The 20,185-nt window shown below is 40.4% G+C and overlaps 1 protein-coding gene across 1 annotated transcript in view; it reads left to right on the top strand.

Moving 5' to 3' along the window:
• Window positions 1–20,185, top strand: part of LOC139444875 (ERC protein 2-like) — a 63,558-nt gene that overhangs the window by 16,215 nt on the left and 27,158 nt on the right. The window contains exons 2-3 of the mRNA XM_071225874.1: window positions 17,610–17,984; window positions 19,396–19,494. Coding sequence (XP_071081975.1) covers window positions 17,610–17,984; window positions 19,396–19,494 — 474 coding nt within the window. The remainder of the gene's footprint in view (window positions 1–17,609; window positions 17,985–19,395; window positions 19,495–20,185) is intronic.

Raw genomic sequence — 20,185 nt, 5'->3', positions numbered from 1 at the left:
GATCGTGCTTCAGATATCCCCAAAACATGCAGTGTCTGCCAAAATCTTTTCCAGCAGATTTTAGGTTTAAACATAGAGAAAACCTGAACAAATTGCCTTAAGGGACAAAGAGAATATGGAACAAATTGCTAAGAGGGACTCAGCCATTGAGCCATGATGTGATATGAAGCAGCTTAATGAGGATCATGAAGTCATCGACTTGTAAGTCAGAATTAGACATCAACACTTGCCCACAGCTGGAAGACTGGTTAGTGTATCCGGAACCTCTGGTTGATTCTTGTACAGTTGACAAGGTTCGAAGTTCCTTGTTCAGGAGTGCCTATGGGAATGGTAAAAATCATAATGGCACAATTAAAATATGCCCCCCAATGCCTCCTAATCATGATCCTTCCATCTCATAACAATAGACTTTGTATGCCAGGACTGTAATTTTTACTGGAAATGGGTGAAGGGAAGCTGTGATTGATTTTACACGGTTCACCTGTATAGTTTTGAACCTTCTTTGTAGATCTATGGGGTGTCCTAGTGGTTAATGTCATGAATAAGACCAGAATGCCATTCCCAACATGGTTAGGATGTGTCAAGCTAGTTATTATTGTGACATGGTGTCAGTATCGTAGTATTGTAAAACGTAGGAAATAAATTTCAATTCACAATAAATCTCAATTCACAAGCCCAATCTTCCTCTTGATTTCAGGTGAGAGTAGGTTCATGCTTGTAATAGCTGACTGAAATGCAGAAAAACTTAACTGATTGTGTGTTCATGCTTTAAGACATTGGTTTATTTGTGTATGTGATTTAGCTGGAATAATGCTTATGGTGCTGTTGTGTTGCAATCTTCTGGGAATTTAAGGCGGAGTAGACTCCCACATATGCTTTGTATGTTTGTTAGTTTTTTAAGGCCGCAGTCAGCAATATTCCAGCTATACGGCGGTGGTCTGAAAATTAATCGAGTCTGGTCCAGACATTCCTGTGATTGACATCATGACCATCGATCCACGCATTTGGAATGCGATGACATGCATCAATCAAGTCAGCGAGCCTGACCACCCAATCTCATTAGTCGCCTCTTACGACAAGCATAGTTACCTTTTACAGCAAGCATGGGTTGCAGAAGACTTATTCTACCCCGGAACTTCGCGGGTCTCCCACATGTGCTTAGCAAGTCTCACATATGCTTGGCGCTTGGGGCCGAAAAACTATGTGAATTACTTGCCAACTAGTCCAAAACAGTCTGCCCCGTATGAAAGGTATCCTTCAGGTGAAATATATTGCTTTGTTAGGTTGCCTAATACTTGTGTTCAATTATCAATATCTGGGTAGTCTTAAGCAAAGTAGCTTGTGTTCACTACATTGAGTCATGTTCAGGATGGTGTACCATCATGTTGTTGAGGTAAAATCTGTCAAGCTAAGTCAGTGTTGCCGTACGGTTATAAAGTAACCGGTTCATTGTACAGGGAGCACTTAAAAATATGATTTTCAGTACTTTGCTGGTCCTATGAATTAACCAGCAAGGTTAGGAATGTCCCAGCCTCTTGCCATAACAAATACACTAAGACATCATTCTGTTTTTGACAGTATTTATTCATAAATGTAGATAGAGGTTTTTGTCAAGATTGCTATTGTTAGACAATAATGTCATACTTGCTGTTGATCCAGTAGACAAAGAGGATTAAGTTTTGTAAATTACCAGCAATTACCAATATACTGAAACAGTGAAAGTTCATTTGTGAACACTCTTTAAGATTGTCTCTTTGTTACCATTGTTTTGAGGAATAGGTAAAATTTCTGATCTGCTAGGAAACAGGCATGGTAAATTTTAATTTTTTCACAAGAAATAATTTTTCCTTGTCAGCAGTCAGACTGGCTTTGATTTTACATGTTTTAGGTCTCTAAACTGTATACTTCTCGTGTTTGGTTTCCATGGTGTTCAGAGAGCTGAATGTATTGATGATAGTGGTTTTTGAAAGATATCTAGTATACTCAGGTGGTCTGTACTTGATGTCTGTGACAGATTTATTTCACATGTTGGAAAAATATTCACTTTGAGCAGATCAATTTCTGGCATGAAATCAGTGATGTTCTGGAAGCTGAAATATTGATATGTCAGTCTGTGTATGAGCAGAATACTGGATGTTGTCAAGGACAAGAATTATAAGCCTCTGTGCCCTCGAGTTTTCCAAGTTATCAACTTATCCGAAACAGAAAATTTTACCAAGTCAAACGAACGGATACAACAAAAGCTGAATGCCATCAGCTATAAATCATAGCTGTCTGTGAAGAACGCCACGGGTCGATATTTTTTATGGTAAAGTTTCTTGAAATCTAGAAGGCTTAGCTATTAATACTCATCGATTCTCAAGATGTCAATCACTGGATTGTCTGATCCAGACTTGATTATTTACAGACTGCTGTCATACAGCTGGAATATTGCTGAGTGCAGTGATACACAACAAACAGACATTGTTTTAAGACTGAGCTCTGTTGTAAATGACCCTAAAACTAGATTCACCAATTGGTCCCAAATGTGATTGGCAGTACCTGTTAAAAGAGAAACAACTGGTATTCAGCCTGGTTGATGCTTCCCTGCCTAATCCTACCAGGGGTTACCTGTTCGCAGACCCCCGCAGTATGATTCAGTACTATGATTCACCATTGTTTCAGGGACACTGAAGTGTCATTCACTCTGTCCAGACTCCAATCAACAGGTCAAATTCGAAGTTAATGAGAAAGTTGGTGATTCAGGACCTCTGGTCTCCAGGTTTCTGAGAGTACAAATCAAACTGTTCATCATTTTATTAGGGCGCTGTCACCTGCAGCAATCTCATACACATCCTCAGACTGGCCAGATAGAGTCCTACACTTCCTACACTGAACAAAGTGTAAATCACTAGCAGCATCTCCCATCATCCTGTAATTATTGCACTGGGAGTAGGACACTTGTAATAAGGGTTAATCACATAGATGTCCAACCCCTGGAGTGCTGATGAGAGCGTCAGTGGTGGACATTAGACCTACTCCTTGACAAGGTCCTGCCATCAAGGTTGTCTGTATGCAGCTCTCATCTTTAGATCTTCAGTTAGAATCATGTTTGATATCGCTGTGGCCACAAGACTTGGATTAGGAAGTAATCAGAAATATGGCAGTGTGCTGTAGGATTCGGTGATTGAGAAGGTTGGCTGGCTCAGACGGCTGCGCTGTTTGCTTTATTTAGCGAAGCTAAGCCACATTAAGAAGGCTAATATGGTGATGTTTGGATAAGGATGGCAATATGAGTTGTAAGAAATGATTTAGTTCTGTAAAATGGATTAGTTGACTGTTAATAGTGAAACGAAATATCTTCTGTTGCTGAGATTGTCTGTATGTTAGGGAAATCTGTGTCATGTTGGAATAATCTGTGTATGTGGGACACACTTTGATAGGCGGTGAAAGAGACACACTAACAAAAATTAATTTTTGATGTTTTCAATATATAGAGCTAATGTCATGATGTACATCCCACTATCATGGTTCATTCCTGAACAATAACTTCCACGAATGTCAAATTATCGATAGCCCCTTAAGAAAACAGGGCAAGTTTGGTATTCACCAGAGAAATTGCTCAATGTTTAGTAGGTTAAGGGTCCAGGGATAATTCTAGTATGGGGCCTTGTGCTTTTATCCCCTAAATTTAAAAAAAGACCCTCATTTTCAAATACAATGGGGCGTTTTAACATTGTGCTGTATGGGTTTACCTCTGGAATATTTCATCATGTCAGAATATTCCTGGAGTGAACCCTGAAGGTCACATGACCAGTCTAGAATTATTGATTGACTGATTACTATTAGAGTTATCAATTGAATACAGGTCAGTTATATGATAAGGACAATGGTCAATATCAACATATATCGCTTTTTGGTGGATTAACCAAATCTAGTTTATTGTGATAAAATTGGGAGAATTTGATGTTATTTTATGTAGATCATACACATGAGAAAATTACCAAAGGATTTCTGGTTACATGCATGAGGTTGGAATGAGAGCCACATGATGGCTACAGGAGGTCCATCATTCTGGGAATCTTGATATGGCTCTTGTAAATTGAATGTAAACAGCAAATGCAACTGTATCACATAACATTTCGCCCTTGCTGACCAAGTGGGCAGTTGGCCCTCAGCTTGTAGTGTTATTGGCAGCAGCTGTGTTATGCAGGTGAAGCTGAAAGCAAATAAGTTTTACAAGGTTTTCAGTTATTAGGTTGGATCCCACTCAGCTCATGGTGTGAAGGCCAGTTATGTTGCCACATGTCTGTTCTGGCCAGTTGTCTAAATCCGATGATGCTATTCCACAAGGTGGACTATTTGTCAAGACTTGAAGTGGAGAGTGGGGTAGCCTAGTGGTTAAGGCTCTGGTCGATTATGACAGGTCTTGGGTTTGGTTTCTTACACAGGTACAATGAGCAAAGCCAAAGTCTGGTATCTCTTTCATTATATGGTTAGAATATTGCTTTTCGTGAGGTAAAATTCAATTGGCTCGCTCACTCACCCTATACAGCAAAGATTGCTTTATGGAACAGGACCCTGCCCAACTCCCTGTGCAGAAAGTTTAAATTAAACCTGTTTAATATCAGTGTTATTTATTAGTGATATAGGACTCTGGTCTTATACTATGTCTGTGGATTGTCCAATAGTTTATCAGCAAGCAGTGCACTGAAATCTTCACTGTGGCAAACCTGGACAGTATGGTCCAGCAGAACCTGTACATAATGTAACAAAATTATCAGTTGACAGTACATATGTCATGCCAAACTCTTCTTTCCTGTCCTCATTGGAGAGTGTTGAGAAATTGTCTGGATAGGTGTAGACGATTCTATGAAACGTTGAGATGTTTAGCATCAAAGGTTTATCATGTTAAATGTTACATATTCTAAGGTTATTAGCTCTGCTATTTGTAAAATTCAATCTTATGTCATTGCATATTTTAGATATTTGGTTTGTTGTGTCTAAATATAGGTTTGAGAGTTTAAGTTGAATAATTTTAGTCCGACTCAAGTTTTAAAACACAAAATACAAGCGTGCCTCTGCAACTGTGGCATTCCAGTTTTGACAGTGTCTTCATGAGAGGATGACAGAACTAAATGGAAAGACGCTTCCCACTCAGACACTGCACTCTGACCAATGAAACCAGACAGTTTTGGATAGGTTTATGGATGATAATTTCAAAAGATATTGACAGACCAAATTCTGTAAATAGCTCTTTTGAAACCACAGATCTAAATCCATAGCAAGGTACATCAGTCAATACTGCCATCAAAGGCTATTTGACCACTAGCCATGCTGAACTTGGAAATGTTTCCAAAGAAACATGCTAACAAATAATGGTTCTGTTGTATCACCAACTAATGGGTACAAGCAGATTGAATGAACTTTGAGATGAAGACCATTTCATCTCTCATCTGCAAGGATATGTAGAAACATCCAATGATCCATGTTTTGCTTGACCAAACTAATAAGACGTTACATGATGTTCAGTTTTGGTTATTAATATGAACAGTCTGTCTTTGACCATTGTGCCCAAACACCATTCTAGTGATATATTTGCCCCGCTGGTTTATATTGGTAATTTTGGCGCCTATGGGAAGTGAGTATTGTCTTGTCAAAAGGATGGTATATGACTAGTTTAGGACCATTCGACAAAGGGATCTTAGCGCTAAGATGATCGTAACTCCCATACTTTAACATTTGACTTTTGAAAGTTGTTGCACTAAGGTTGCTTTGTGGAACTGTGCCCAGGGCCCTGTTCTACAAAGCCATTGTAGCACTAAGATGATCGTAACTCCCATACTTTCACAAAGATTTACGTCGGTCTTACTCTTAGCGCTAATATTTTTTGTGGAACGGTGGGTGCCGAGGTCCTTCTTCCATATAATGGTCTTTACACTATTGCTGTTGTCACTCTCAGACAGCAGTGCTAACATCCTGTTAAAGTTGCCCTTACCAATGGAGGGAAAAGTGAGTCCTAGCTTGTACAATAAGAACTGAACTTCTGAGGGATGCCAACTAATAGATGAAGATGGCAAAACAATGCCAGGAACTTTTTAAAGACCTGCATGTGCGAGTAATAAACAAGTAGACAACATGTTTTGCCGGATGTCGACTCTTGTGGAACAAGCTTGAGTCCCTGCTTGCCTCTCCATCCCCCCACAGATGCTAACTGTATATCATGTGTATGTAGTATGTATGGCGTGTGAGGTATACATAGCACTTCTGCCAGCAGGCGTAGTTGAGAGGAAGTGGAGGCACATTAATCCCTCCCTGCTTGAAACTCTGACATTTGTAGTGTCTGGTCCAGCTGCCCTACCTGCAACCTGTAGAGCCCTCGGAGAGTCGGACAGCCCACACCAGTATGGCATGCTGGTACCCTATCGTATTCCCTTGCATCTACATACACACATCCTGAAAACATAATCTTATGATTAGGTTGGATGTCTTTGCTTGTGCCTTGAAAACCCATTCTTGTGCATAAATAGGTCAGCTATGGATATATACCATCGTTTGTATGGTTTGGACTTCCTCTTGTGGATAATTTTGAAACAACTCAGACCAATGATGTGACAGATCCGTGTCCCAGTATTTTCTTTGTTTGTTTAACGTTTAATGCCTTACTTAGCAATATCCTAGCTATGTGACGTCGGTCTGTAAATACTCGTCTTGACCAGACAATCCAATGAGTGACATCATGGGCATCTACACAATTGGGATATGATGACATGCATCAGCAAGCTTGACCATCTTATTCTGTTTGTCACCTCTTGCGACCAACATAGGTTGCTGAAGACCAATCCTAATCCGGATCTTCATGGGGCTGTGTGGTTCAGACTACCTGAAGCTTATCTAGAAAAAGTTGAAAGAGATGATGGGTTAGATAAGTGTCCAACTCCCAGTCTTGTGAATGTTGTGAGTCGTCATACCCCAGAATGTGATGCCCAAATGTTGGGAAAATGAAGTACCAAAGCTGCCTTTGTGTTACATGCTAGTTAGGGCTGTTACGATTCCCGATTATTCGGTAAATCAAACCGTATCTCTTCATGAATTGAATTTGTTATTTGTGATCACTATTGCTGGTATTCCTGCAATCCAAAAGTTGTCATCTCGTAAAACAGCATTCACTCATTTACTCGCTGTACAAATTATATGAATTGATTTGCCAAAGGACCATGAGTAATATTTCAGTGTGGAGTCTTGTGCTTCACTACACTAATAAATCCCAATGTTGTAAACCAGGCTTCATTTCTTCAATCAACAATTGAAAATTCCCTGAACTTTGAGAGCTCTCTTTCTCACCAGAATCTTTGTTTCAGTTTCTGAAGACTACACATGGCATAGAATCTAGATGTTTAAATGGACATTTTGCAGAGTTGCACTAGGGGGCACGGGTGGCCCAGTTGTCTAAGGCGCTGCAATTCGCTGTGCAGAGTTGCGTCCCTTCGGCAAGCCAGAGACCTATGATTGTGGGTTCAAATCCCGGTTCGCCCCGATTATGTTTCTAGGTTTGTCAGCACCATACCCATGCTCGGGGGTTTCACTGAAGTGGTAAACGTCTGAGACCTGCATCACTTCGGGCTTTCCTCCTACATTAAGCTGACACACCGCGATATAACTGGAATATTGTTAAAAGCGGCGTTAAACCCAACTCACTCGCTCAGAGTTGCTTCGAGTCTGGTATGTGTGGACATCAGTGGAAGAGGACAACTTACAAATATTGGAGGGACCATGTACTATAGTAATTTGACTTCCATGACAATTTCTTCATCTACAGCCTTATACTACTAATAATAATGAACATTAAGCATTAAATACATTTTTATGCATATATATTAATCTGTGCAAAAAACAAACAAATGTCATTTGATGTCATTTTTTTGTTACTGTATGGACCTTATTTGACTGTTCACTGGACCAAAAGGAATTTCACTAGACCTGGACTTTGTTCACTGGACCAAAAGGAATTTCACTAGACCTGGACTTTGGACTGTTGATATACTACAAATCAATGATATGAGACACATGAGGATTGATTTGTTTTGTTTTTTCAGCGCATCTAATAAATTTAAAAAAGCAGTTCTGCTTTCTGTTATTTTCCCACTTTTCCTTCACTCAAGCTTAAACAAAGCGACACTAGTCTTATCGACTTGAGGACCATCGTTCCTTCTATAAAATCACATGTAACTTAATCATCAGTGGAGGGACAAGGCACTAAGACATCATGATACAAACAGCCCCCTTTGCCTGGATACATACTCAAACAGTTCCAGAATAACTCACTTGCATGGCCGACTTCTAAAAGCCATTTTGCATGTAGCTAGACTTCAATTCAGGAACTTACTTAATTCACATGTTGCATCAAAGGAATTAGACACAGAAAAGCAAGCAACATTTAGTGTACATTGAAACTAATTGAATCCCTCACCATCAGTATGACTCCACACGTTCCCCAGCTAGTTTCAAAGGTCCACTGCTCTTTGTGACTATACTTGTGAATTGGCCATGTGGATGTGATTAATCTGCTTTGAATAAGTGATAAGTTAAATTACCTTTGTACACGAAACTTGTTCAAGCCTAAATCAGAACCAGTATCTTAAAACTGAGCTGTTCCAAGTCTATATACTAGCAGAGGTTCCTATTAATGTATTAACTAGCCAGATGATACCTCATATGTTATCATAATAAGCAAAAAGGGTAGGAAAAAATATCCTGCTGTTCTGTGTAAATAATGAAGGCTTCTGAGAAGCAGCCCGTCCCAGCTGCCACAGAATACGAAGAGTCTTGCCTCTCCTGTCTGCTTCTTTACATTAGGACAGATGTTTTGCAGTACAGAGATCCAGATCAGCTGCTTTTTTACATGAAATGCAAAATCACCATGACCGAATTAACTGCCTGTGTGTAATTGCACATGAACAATTTAAAAACCCAATAGTACAACACGCTACGTAATTACCCAGTGTATTCTTTTAAACTTGCATGCATGTGCTTCTTGCCAAAAATTTATTTACTGATTGGATGTAGGCATTCCACATTCATGAACTCTACTACTGTTAATAATGCATGAAAAGGACACTATGTCTTGCTTATTGGTAATTAGACTTGTATATTACTATCACAAGTTTATGCAACATGTGACACACTTGGCAGCACATTGACAGATTAGAAGTCACCTGAAGCAGTATCTAAAGCAGAATTACTCTTTAGAAACTGTCTACTCATTGATGTGGAAATACAAAATAGATTGCACCAAGGGAATAAACATATTTTGAATGCTCCAAGACACTATCAAGACCCAATGTAAATGAAAACCCAGTGGGTAACTGCTCATAGGTGGGACAAAGGTATCTGGAGCCCTGGCAGTAGTGATGAGTGTCTACCAAATCTGCCCAAACTATTAGCCTACAGCCCTCATTGCTGGCCACATGCTCATGATGCACATGGGATGTCCATCTGTCTGCTACACATTCCTGACCCCAAGTGGCCAGATGGCCAGTTTAGGATGGCCAGTCTGAGGTCAATCAGTGACCAGGGCTGGTAACTGGGTAGTGACCATGGAGATAGTATGGAGTAGGTGCACAGTAAACACTCTCTTGGGTTTCCACACCAGACATGATTAGGAGCACTACTTGTGTGTTGACCGATGGAGCCTCTTTTGTCAAGCTCAATTACTTTGGTCATCAATGTTTTTGAATGAAAAGATGTGTTGGGTGTTTGTTTGACATTCTTCCATCATTGGAATGGCTTCTCTGGGATGATCAGTGCTTCATGTTCTTTGGCCTCTCTTAGATTTTTTTAAAAAGAATATTGAATTAGTAGTTGAAATGAAAATTATGTTTTAAGACCTTTTTTCTCTTTTTTCTTTTTTGGAAAAGAGATGTCGCTCATGTCAGCATGTTGAAATAGATTTTTAAGGATGATGTTATGACATGTGAAAGGTTTATTTTGTTTCATAATGACCTAATTTAAAGCTTGTTTATTAGTGATATTATTTAAGAGATTTTGCTGTGCAGAGTTGCATCCCTTGGGCACGCCAGAAACCTTGATCGTGGGTTCAATTCATGTCAGCACCGTACCCGTGCTCGTGGGTTTCTCCAAAGTGGTGAACATCTGAGACCTTCATCTCTTGGAATTTTCAGCCCACATGAGGCATACAGGCAGTGATATAACAGGAATACTGTTCAAAGCGGCATTCAACTCAACACTCTCACTCATTTATGTCAGAATTTAGCTTTGTCTAGACTGCACATTTTATTTTTGTTCAGGGTAAGCCATTTTGTTTTTGATCTCTTGGATGTCAATTACTGAAAAACTTTACTTTAAAATATTAATTCAAAATTAGACTGCTACAAGTATGACAGCTGTAATATGATGTAGCAACCAAGAGCACAAGACAGGACCAACGGTACACGTAAAAGCAAAAACACAATTCGACAAACTGGAAATTGTGGCATATCATTTATACTGATTATGAGGCAGTATTATACATGGCAGGACAGTCTAGCAGCTTCTGAAAAAAGTAGCATTGATAAGCAGCGCTAAAATTGTGACAGTCTTTCCATTGATTTCTATGTAATTGCAGAGGTATTCATCTGGAAATATTGCAAGCATCAGTGCAGACAACTGAAATAGTTGGTGCATGGTGCTGACATATTGAATCTGCAATTTTCTGCACACCCCTACACCATTCCTGGCTACTGCTTAACCCCCAACACCCCACCCTTGTCCTCTCCCACCCTCAACACCCCACCCTTGTTCTCTCCCACCCCTAACACCCCACCCTTGTTTTCTCCCACCCCTAACACCCCACCCTTGTTCTCTTTCACCCCCAACACCCCACCCTTGTTTTCTCCCACCCCTAACGACCCACCTCTGTCCTTTCCCACCCCCAACACCCCACTCTTGTTTTCTCCCACCCCCAACACCCCACCTCTGTCCTTTCCCACACCCAACACCCCATCCTTGTTCTCTCCCACCTCCAGCACCCCACCCTTGATCTCTCCCATCCCCAACACCCCACCCTTGTTTTCTCCCACCCCTAACACCTCACCCTTGATCTCTCCCACCCCCAACATCCCACCTCTGTCCTTTCCCACCCCCAACACCCCACCCTTGTTCTCTCCCACCTCCAGCACCTCACCCTTGTTCTCTGCCACCCCAAACAACCCACCTCTGTCCTCTCCCACCCCTAACATCCCAACCGTATCCTCTTCCACCCCTAACAACCCACCTCTGTCTTCTCCCACCCCTAACATCCCAACCCTGTCCTCTTCCACCCTCACACCCCACCTCTGTTTTCTCCCACCCCTAACACCCCACCCTTGTTCTCTCCCACCCTAACATCCCACCTCTGTCCTCTCCCACCCCTAACACCCCACCTCTGTCCTCTCCCACCCCTAACACCCCACCCTTGTTCTCTCCCACCCTTAACATCCCACCTCTGTTCTCTCCCACTGCTAACATCCCACCTCTGTCTTCTCCCACCCCTAACACCCCACCCTTGACCTCTTCCACTCCTAACAACCCACCTCTGTCCTCTCCCACCCCTAACAGCCCACCTGTGTCCTCTACTGCCCCAAACACCCCACCTCTGTCCTCTCCCACCCCTTACATCCCAACCCTGTCCTCTCACCCCTAAAATCTTGCCTTTGTCCTCCCCCACCCCCAGCCTACTCCCACACCTGCCTGCTCCTACCCTAACCCTACTTGTGGATCAGTCCACACAGCACTCAACAGCTGCCATACATCCTACATACAATTTAGCTTAAGTGGTTAAGTGTAAAATGTAATATGGAATGTGTAGGACTGTTCCTGTTATGAAGTGTTTTGTTTGGTTGAGAGATTTAATAAATGTCACTGTTCGCTGAGGTGATGAATCTGAAGTACATTCATGTTAATTAAGTTATTTCACGCACATTCCAGAACAAATATGAGATGGCCTTTGTCATTTGTATAAGTGATTGATAATTTAAGGTTTCAGCAGGTAGGATATTTGATGTTCACCCAAGGCAATGAAAGTATCATTAAGGTAGTTTGAAATATTTTCTCATTGATACTGATAGTTGGTCTGTCTATCAATGTTCATACTGGCTTGAAAAGGCCTTGAATTTTAGTGTCATTCAGCTACGTTCATACAGCTTTTTAGTCTTACACGCAATACAGTCAAGTCTCGTTAATCCATCCCTCATTAATCCGACAATCAGCTTTATCCGACACTGATGATGGGAACCGATTAATTCAGTGCTATTTAGACCTGTTAATCCGACAGTCCGGCACTCCGACCCCGATGCACTTAAATTGCAAGAAATTGCTGAAGTCACTTATTAATTAGTCTCGTTAGTGATCATCTACCCGCGAGTACACAGCCCCTTGTTTTGATAGAGACGAGTCGGCATATTTCAACGGCTGCAGAGATTAACTTGCTCACCAATAAAAAATTACCGCTTTAATTAAATAAAACAGGATTATTCACATGACTAGATTACCTCAATCTCATTAAAATTGGATACCAAGTTCTCGTAACTGCTGAGGACATCCCATTACAGGTCACGTTAGAACGACCTTTCATGAACTTCGACCGACCAATGAAATTACTAACAGGAAGTCGACATTAGCCACTAAGAAAGCAGCTTTCTTAAACATTGCGTCACTATTTTTAAATTGGCGACTTCCATTCCAGACGATGCTTTAAAATGTAATTTGAATCAGTCATACAGTTCGTAACAATCGTTTTGTGTTAAACTTTAGAGGTGCATGATTAGAAAACATATTCCTGCTAACAATGTAACATAACAATATGAATATTGCCTTTTTCCTCTCTTTTTTAATTACGTGTTTGAATTGTAATCTTATGTGTAGTTGTCCGATTTTCAATGATAAAACGTTGATACTACATAATTTCGTTTACCGGACAAACTCGTTAATCCGACATAATCATATGCAACCAACAATGTCGGATTAACGGGACTTGACTGTATATGATATGCTGGATTTAAACAAAAATATATTGACAGACTAGCCAATGCTTTGGGAGCATCAATCACTACTGTCCAGCAGAAGTCCTAGGTAGGTAAACATAGATAGAAGTCCTAGGTAGGTAATAAGCTCCTAGATAGAAGCCCTAGGTAGGTAAACAGATCCTAGATAAAAGTCCAAGGCTAAGGTAAGCAGGTTCTAGATAGAAGTTGGTTGGTTTGTTGTTTAACACTGTACTCAGCAATATTCCAGCTATGTGACAGCGGTCTGTAAATAATTGAGTCTGGACCAGACAATCCAGTGATCGATATCATGAGCATCAATCCACGCAATTGGGATACGATGACATGCATCAACCAAGTCAGCAAGCCTGACCACCTGATCCCGTTAGTTGCCTCTTACGACAAGCATAGTTGCCTTTTACAGCAAGCATGGGTGGCTGAAGACCTGGTCTTCAGCAGAGGTCTAGTTATGAGACAGGTGTTTGGTAGGGCAACATTACTGCATTACTGAGTCTTCCTCCCATGATAATCAGTGGTAAATTGACAGTCCCACCCCAACTGAAGCTGCCCTGTTGCAAGAGGTGACAGGGATAAATTGTAGCTTGGAATCCCAGTGGTGTGGTCCAAAGGTGTCTCAACCACAATGAAGTAGACATGCAGTGAAACCTTGTTACTTATGAGCACTTTAATCAGGAAGCCCCATTAATTTTTAATCCAGAAACTTGTTATTCCACAGCTTGCGACTTCAGCCACTAGCCTGAAGCCAAAGGCTAGTACAATTCTGCTTGGTCTAGTCAACTAAGCTAATAATAATTCATATTGTAAACAGTAAAATCAGAAAAATGATGCCAAGAGTGAGCTGGAAGACTGAAAGGTTTTGGGCACAGACTGATTTAGATGACTTTGTTGTAAAAGCTTATGTCCAGACTAACAGGGTTTGCTTTATACAGTTTAAGGACATGACGCTACAGGTAAGTTCGACTTTCCATGCTTTGAGTGAAGGATTAGGATGCTCATTGTCGTCTTTGTAACACTGTAGAACTGATTGGTTGACGGATCTTTTGAACACTGTGCAGATTTACTATTAACTTCAAGGTCACTAATCAATTTTGTTCAAAAACAGGAAATTAAGGTCTTATTTGTTTTACAAAGATAGGAATCAATCAGAAAATTTAGATTCAGTGCACTTTTTGGACATATTGGCCACAGAACGCAGTGGTACTAATTGAAGTATCTGTGGGCATCTGGAAGACTGACAGATTATACTCTGTCAGGGAGACAAAACAACAGACATACTGACTGAACTACTGCTATACCAGTTACATGTAGCGATTCTTTATGGGCCCTCTGGCCAAAACAGCATCAGCCAGAATGCCAAGATGATTGTCTGGCCTCAGATGAATGTCAGCTTGACCCTTGTAGACAGTTGAATCTTGGGTGAATCTCCATGGCCAGTGAGTCATATTTTATGTATCTGAAGATCTCATTGCCCTGTAGAGTGTCTGCCCTCAGAGCAGAAGCTCGGTGGTTCGATCCCCGGCCTCGTCAAACCAAAAGACGTTGAAAGATGGTACTCGTGGTTACCCTGCTTGGTATTGGCATTTAGGGGATATAATATGAACTGGTTGGCTCACAGTCAGTATGATGTATCTGAGTGGGGTATCCATGCTAAACTGCGGCATGGTATCTCAGTAGGCTAGTCCCATAACGAGTGTATAGACACACACTCACACACACACACACACACTCACACACACTCACACACACACACACACACACACTCACACACACTCACTCACACTCACACACACACACACACACACACACACACACACACACACACACACACACACACTGACACACACTGACACACACACACACACACACTGACACTCAGACACTCAAGTCACAGTATGATATATAAGTGCAATCATGAATGTTAAACCCCATTTCACCTCACCTCACCTCACCTCAACTCAACTCAACTCACCTTGCCCTGTGTGACATTAACATGATTAAAGCTGGGTTGTTGGATGTCCATCCCTTCCCTCCATGTGTTGACTTTCATTATGTTAAATTCTGGTGATGTGGGCTGTGTCTTTTGTTTTGTGAGATTAGGCGTCAACTGTCAAGATCAATAGAAAGGGCACTTTCTTGGATCCAACTGCAAACTTTTCAATATATATTCATCAAGCTTGGTAAGGATGTTATTGATTCTGTGTTGTGAGCATTCACCGTTTTCAGTTTCAATATTGTCAGGTTGTTGACACTGTTCTGTATTGCAATGAGGATTCTGTAGAGATAAAAATTATTTCATTAGCTCAAACAGGCTTCACTTGAAGAGTCTAGGTATAGTGGAAGGTCCATTGATAATGTTGATCTATGTAATCCTTTTCTTGTTAAACTGCCTTGGGCAGTATTGACATTGTGAGAAGAAGGAAGGTTTGTTTCTATTTCCAGCTGATATGTCACTGTTCTTAGACTTGTGTCTACTGACAAGGACGTATATATCTGTTCTTGTTAGGATATTTGTTTGTGTGTGTATGTGTGCATGTGTGTGGGGGGTGGGGGGTTGGTGTGTGTGGGTGAGAATCCCAAGTAAATTAATGAAATTAAAGTAAAATGAAAATGTCTTTTTCTCATATGTATTTTTAATACCGAGCCTAATAGTAAGAAGTTAAAATGAAATATCAGTCGTACAGGTTTGTGTTGAAAAGAGGATTCAATTATAAGAGTTATGGCCCTTTGGTATGGTATGTCCGGTTGTGCAGTTGTTTCGGTGGGAAAATGGCGACATTCATGTGCCTCATAAGTGCAGTCGAGGGGCATAAATTCAGGAAATTCAGACATGTTCGTTTCAAGAAATTTCTGTTTTTTCGACTACCAACATTGTATGAACAAAACAAATTTCTGTAAATCAGCTAAAAATAAAATAGTCAACTTATTATTAAGAAATTATTATGATGCCATGTTCTTTTTGAGTTGATGATATGTCCCATTTAGTTGACTAATGATGATTACTGAATAAGTATGTATAACAATATTGTATCTTGACACACAGCTGTCTACAGGGTATGAATAATGCATTGAGTCGCTAGTGTTGCATCATGATTCAGAATATGATACTGATAGTCATTTTACACAAGAACTAAATTTAATATTATGACACCTCTAACTTGGAAAATCCCTTTGATGAGTGTAGTTGTGTTGTAGAAGTCACACTGATGAGTGTGTTCGTGTTGTCAATCTACCATATTTTCTTGAATATAGTGCGCATTTTTTTCCAAAATACACAGCTGTGTTGAAGGGGATTGCACATTATACACGCAATAATGAGTTTTGATGGGTTTTTTCCCCAACGGAAAGACATTACCGTGTGCACGAAAAACCGAAAATACCATGTAAACAAATCCATACTGAAGTACGCAAATTAATCATGTAATTACACAGCCTGACTATAATAGTAAAAGCTGCAACTAAAATAACAAGATATTTGAATATATTATTCCTGATAAAAAAAATAGTTTCAGATACAATTTTTGCCGATCCTTGCATTAAAATCCTGTAAAGTTATATCATTGGGTGTGTCTTGACCGAATCACCGGTAGATTCCAAGAAAACGTGTGTACAGCTGATTGCTGTTTCAGGCTTAGTTTATGAGAAAATACACTAGGTAATCTTAATCCCTGGATGTAAAACAATGCTTAGAAGAACAAAAAATACAATTTAAACCTTAAATCAACATGTCTGGGGAATTTTTTATCTCTAATTTCAAATTTGACCAAGTTTCTCATCAACTGTTTGTTTACCGGAATTTGCTGAAGGGGTATGGTGTAATTTTTTTCTGCACATAATATTCAAAAAAAATTTCTCCAAAATACTGAATCCGCTAGAGGGGGGTGCACATTATACTCGTGTGTGCACTGTACACAAGAAAATACGGTAGTCAACAATATTCCACCAGCTCAAGCCTTTGGTCTCTCCATTTCACGGGGGCACGGGTGGCCCAGTCGTCTAAGGCGCTGTGATTCGCTGTGCAGAGTTGCGTCCCTTGGGCACGCCAGAAACCTATGATTGTGGGTTCGATTCCAGGTTTGCCCCAATTATGTTTCTAGGTTTGTCAGCACCATACCCGTGCTCATGGGTTTCACCAAAGTGGTAAACATCTCAGACCTGCATCACTTCGGGCTTTCCTCCCACATCAAGCTGACACGCCGTGATATAACTGGAATACTGTTAAAAGCGGTGTTAAACTCACTCACTCACTCACTCACTCACTCACTCTCCATTTCTCAGCTTTGAGGTACAATTGAGCATGCTCCTTCTACAAAAATTTCAAAGATTCATATGATTCCTGCCCAAAAGTTGTTTTGATCATTGACTTGCCTTTGCATGTGTTTGTGATGGGTAGAATAGACTTACCTTTTGTTACGAACACATGGTATCATCACTATTTGATAGTGATTCATAAGCCTATACTTATGATTTTGTCAGAATGGTGCAATTACAGAGATCTAGCAGAGATGTATTATAATGGAAATGGTTTTGTCGCTTTTATAAGATTATGTTGTAGCAGTGGTTGTACTGACCATGGTCTACTGTCTGTTACAGAAACATGCGGGGGTACTGCACGACCTGGAAGTGAGTAGTTCCGGCAAGGAGCAAAGCCTGGTGGATGTGGGGGAGTTCGACACCATGAAGAAGGACAAGGCCCGCATGAAGAAGGAAATTGTTATACTCCGTAGAACCATAGACGAGATGGAACTCAGGATAGACACACAAAAACAGACTCTGTCTGCTAGAGATGAAAGTATTAAGAAACTTTTAGAAATGTTACAAAGCAAAGGTCTTGCAACTGGGAAAATGGAGGAAGACCGTAAAGAACTAGAGACATTAAAGTCACATATAGTTGAAGAAGAAAGAAAACGACAGAGGGCGGAAGAAAGAGTAGGAGACAAAATGAAAGAAATCATGAGGTTAAATGATGTAAGTACATACAGTTAATTCCTTGACAACATCACAAGGGATAGGCCTTTATCTCAGTGTTGAGTCAGGGGGCACAGGTGGCCCAGTCGTGTAAGGCGCCGCGATTCGCTGTGCAGAGTTGCGTCCCTTGGGCACGCCAGAAACCTATGATTGTGGGTTCGAATCTCGGTTCGCCCCAATTATGTTTCTAGGTTTGTCAGCACCATACCCGTGCTCGTGGGTTTCACCGAAGTGGTAAACGTCTGAGACCTGCATAACTTGCGGCTTTCCTCCCACATTAAGCTGACAAGCCGCGATATAACTGGAATACTGTTAAAAGCGGCATTTAACCCAACTCACTCACTCACCCCCACTCAGTGGTGAGTCAATGGGATGAATAGCAATGTTTGAAGTTAAGAATGAGTGTTAGGTTTTTGGTCATAACCTAAATGATAAAAGATTAAGATTTAGAGGGAACCTAGATTTAAAAACAGGGTTTTACCTGCGACCTACACCATTGTACACACTTTGGATTGCAAATGGACTCAAAAGAAATACAGAGTGTAACCTATTTCTTGAAAACTACTCCATAGATTCTTTTCAAACTTGGTGAACACCTTCGATACCAATAGGATAGGTGCAGTGTCAAGTTTGATTTCAATATTTGGATGTTACAAAAATACATCTATTTTTCATTTGTTTACTTAGAATGTTTTTACTTAAACATATATGCAACCTATAAGTTGACACCTACTTCATATTTGCGGAACTCTTTCCACACTAATAGAAGCGGTGCAGTGCAATGTTTGATTTTGATAAGTCTTAGAACATATGGATTTTAACATGTTTTGAACTTAGCGTGTGTGACCTATAACTTGAGGACTAGTTCATGGTTTCTTTTCTAATTTTAAGAACACTTTCTACACTTATAGGAGAGGTGCAGTGCAAAGTTTGATTTTGATATGTATATTTTCTGAAAAAATATGATTTCTTTCTTGTTTTGAAATTAGACTTTTCTTTATTTCAACATTTGTGTGACCTATAACTTGAAAACAACTTCATGGATTCTTTTCCAATTAGGGGTACAGTTTCTATTCCAGTAGGAGAGATGCCGTGAAAAGTTTGATTTCGATGAGTGGATTTTCTGAGAAAATTTTGTGTTTTTCATGTTTTGGGGAGGGTCAGAAATTATTTAGGTAAACATCAGGGGAGGAAACAATTAGGTTAATATGAAAGTATTTGGGGAAGGCGCCAATTTATGCATTTGCTTGGATTATTAGCAGAAAGTACATGTCAATTACGTCTTTTCAAGGCCTTTCATGTGCTTCATTTTTTGTCTTCTTTGATTATTTAAAGTATATGACTGAATTATAACAACTATTGTTTTTATATGCAGTACAGTTGTTTCTTTGTGTTGTTCATCAATCTGTAGGAAATGATGAGAATGAAGGATGATGTCAGTGAAGCTCAGTTACAGCTCAAACAGCAGCCTGCCAGTAGTCACACTATGCAAGCATTACTAGAGTCCAAGGTAAGCACACTATTCAAGGATTACTAGAGTCCAAGGTAAGCACACTTTGCAAGCATTACTAGAGTCCAAGGTAAGCACACTATTCAAGGATTACTAGAGTCCAAGGTAAGCACACTATGCAAGCATTACTAGAGTCCAAGGTAAACACACTATTCAAGGATTACTAGAGTCCAAGGTAAGCACACATTGCAAGCATTACTAGAGTCCAAGGTAAGCACACTATTCAAGGATTACTAGAGTCCAAGGTAAGCACACTATGCAAGCATTACTAGAGTCCAAGGTAAGCACACATTGCAAGCATTACTAGAGTCCAAGGTAAGCACACTATTCAAGGATTACTAGAGTCCAAGGTAAGCACACTATTCAAGGATTACTAGAGTCCAAGGTAAGCACACTATTCAAGGATTACGAGAGTCGAAGGTAAGCACACATTGCAAGCATTACTAGAGTCCAAGGTAAGCACACTATTCAAGCATTACTAGAGTTCATTGTAAGAACACTATGCGAGCATTATTTGAAAGTGCGTGAGTCGATATTTAACTCCCCATCGGCATATCTCAACCGTGAACCGACATTTTGTGAAAGACTCCCACGTTCAAGACATCCTTGTTCCAAGGTGTAATGAGAGCTACAAGCCTTCTGGACTCAATCAGTCATGTGTGTGTCTGGAGGTGATAGTGGTTCCTCTGAG

Source organism: Haliotis cracherodii, unplaced genomic scaffold (assembly GCF_022045235.1).
Source record: "Haliotis cracherodii isolate W230 unplaced genomic scaffold, xgHalCrac1.p SCAF_6, whole genome shotgun sequence".
In the NCBI taxonomy this organism is placed as follows: domain Eukaryota; kingdom Metazoa; phylum Mollusca; class Gastropoda; order Lepetellida; family Haliotidae; genus Haliotis; species Haliotis cracherodii.
This window is presented reverse-complemented; position numbering and strand designations above follow the sequence as displayed.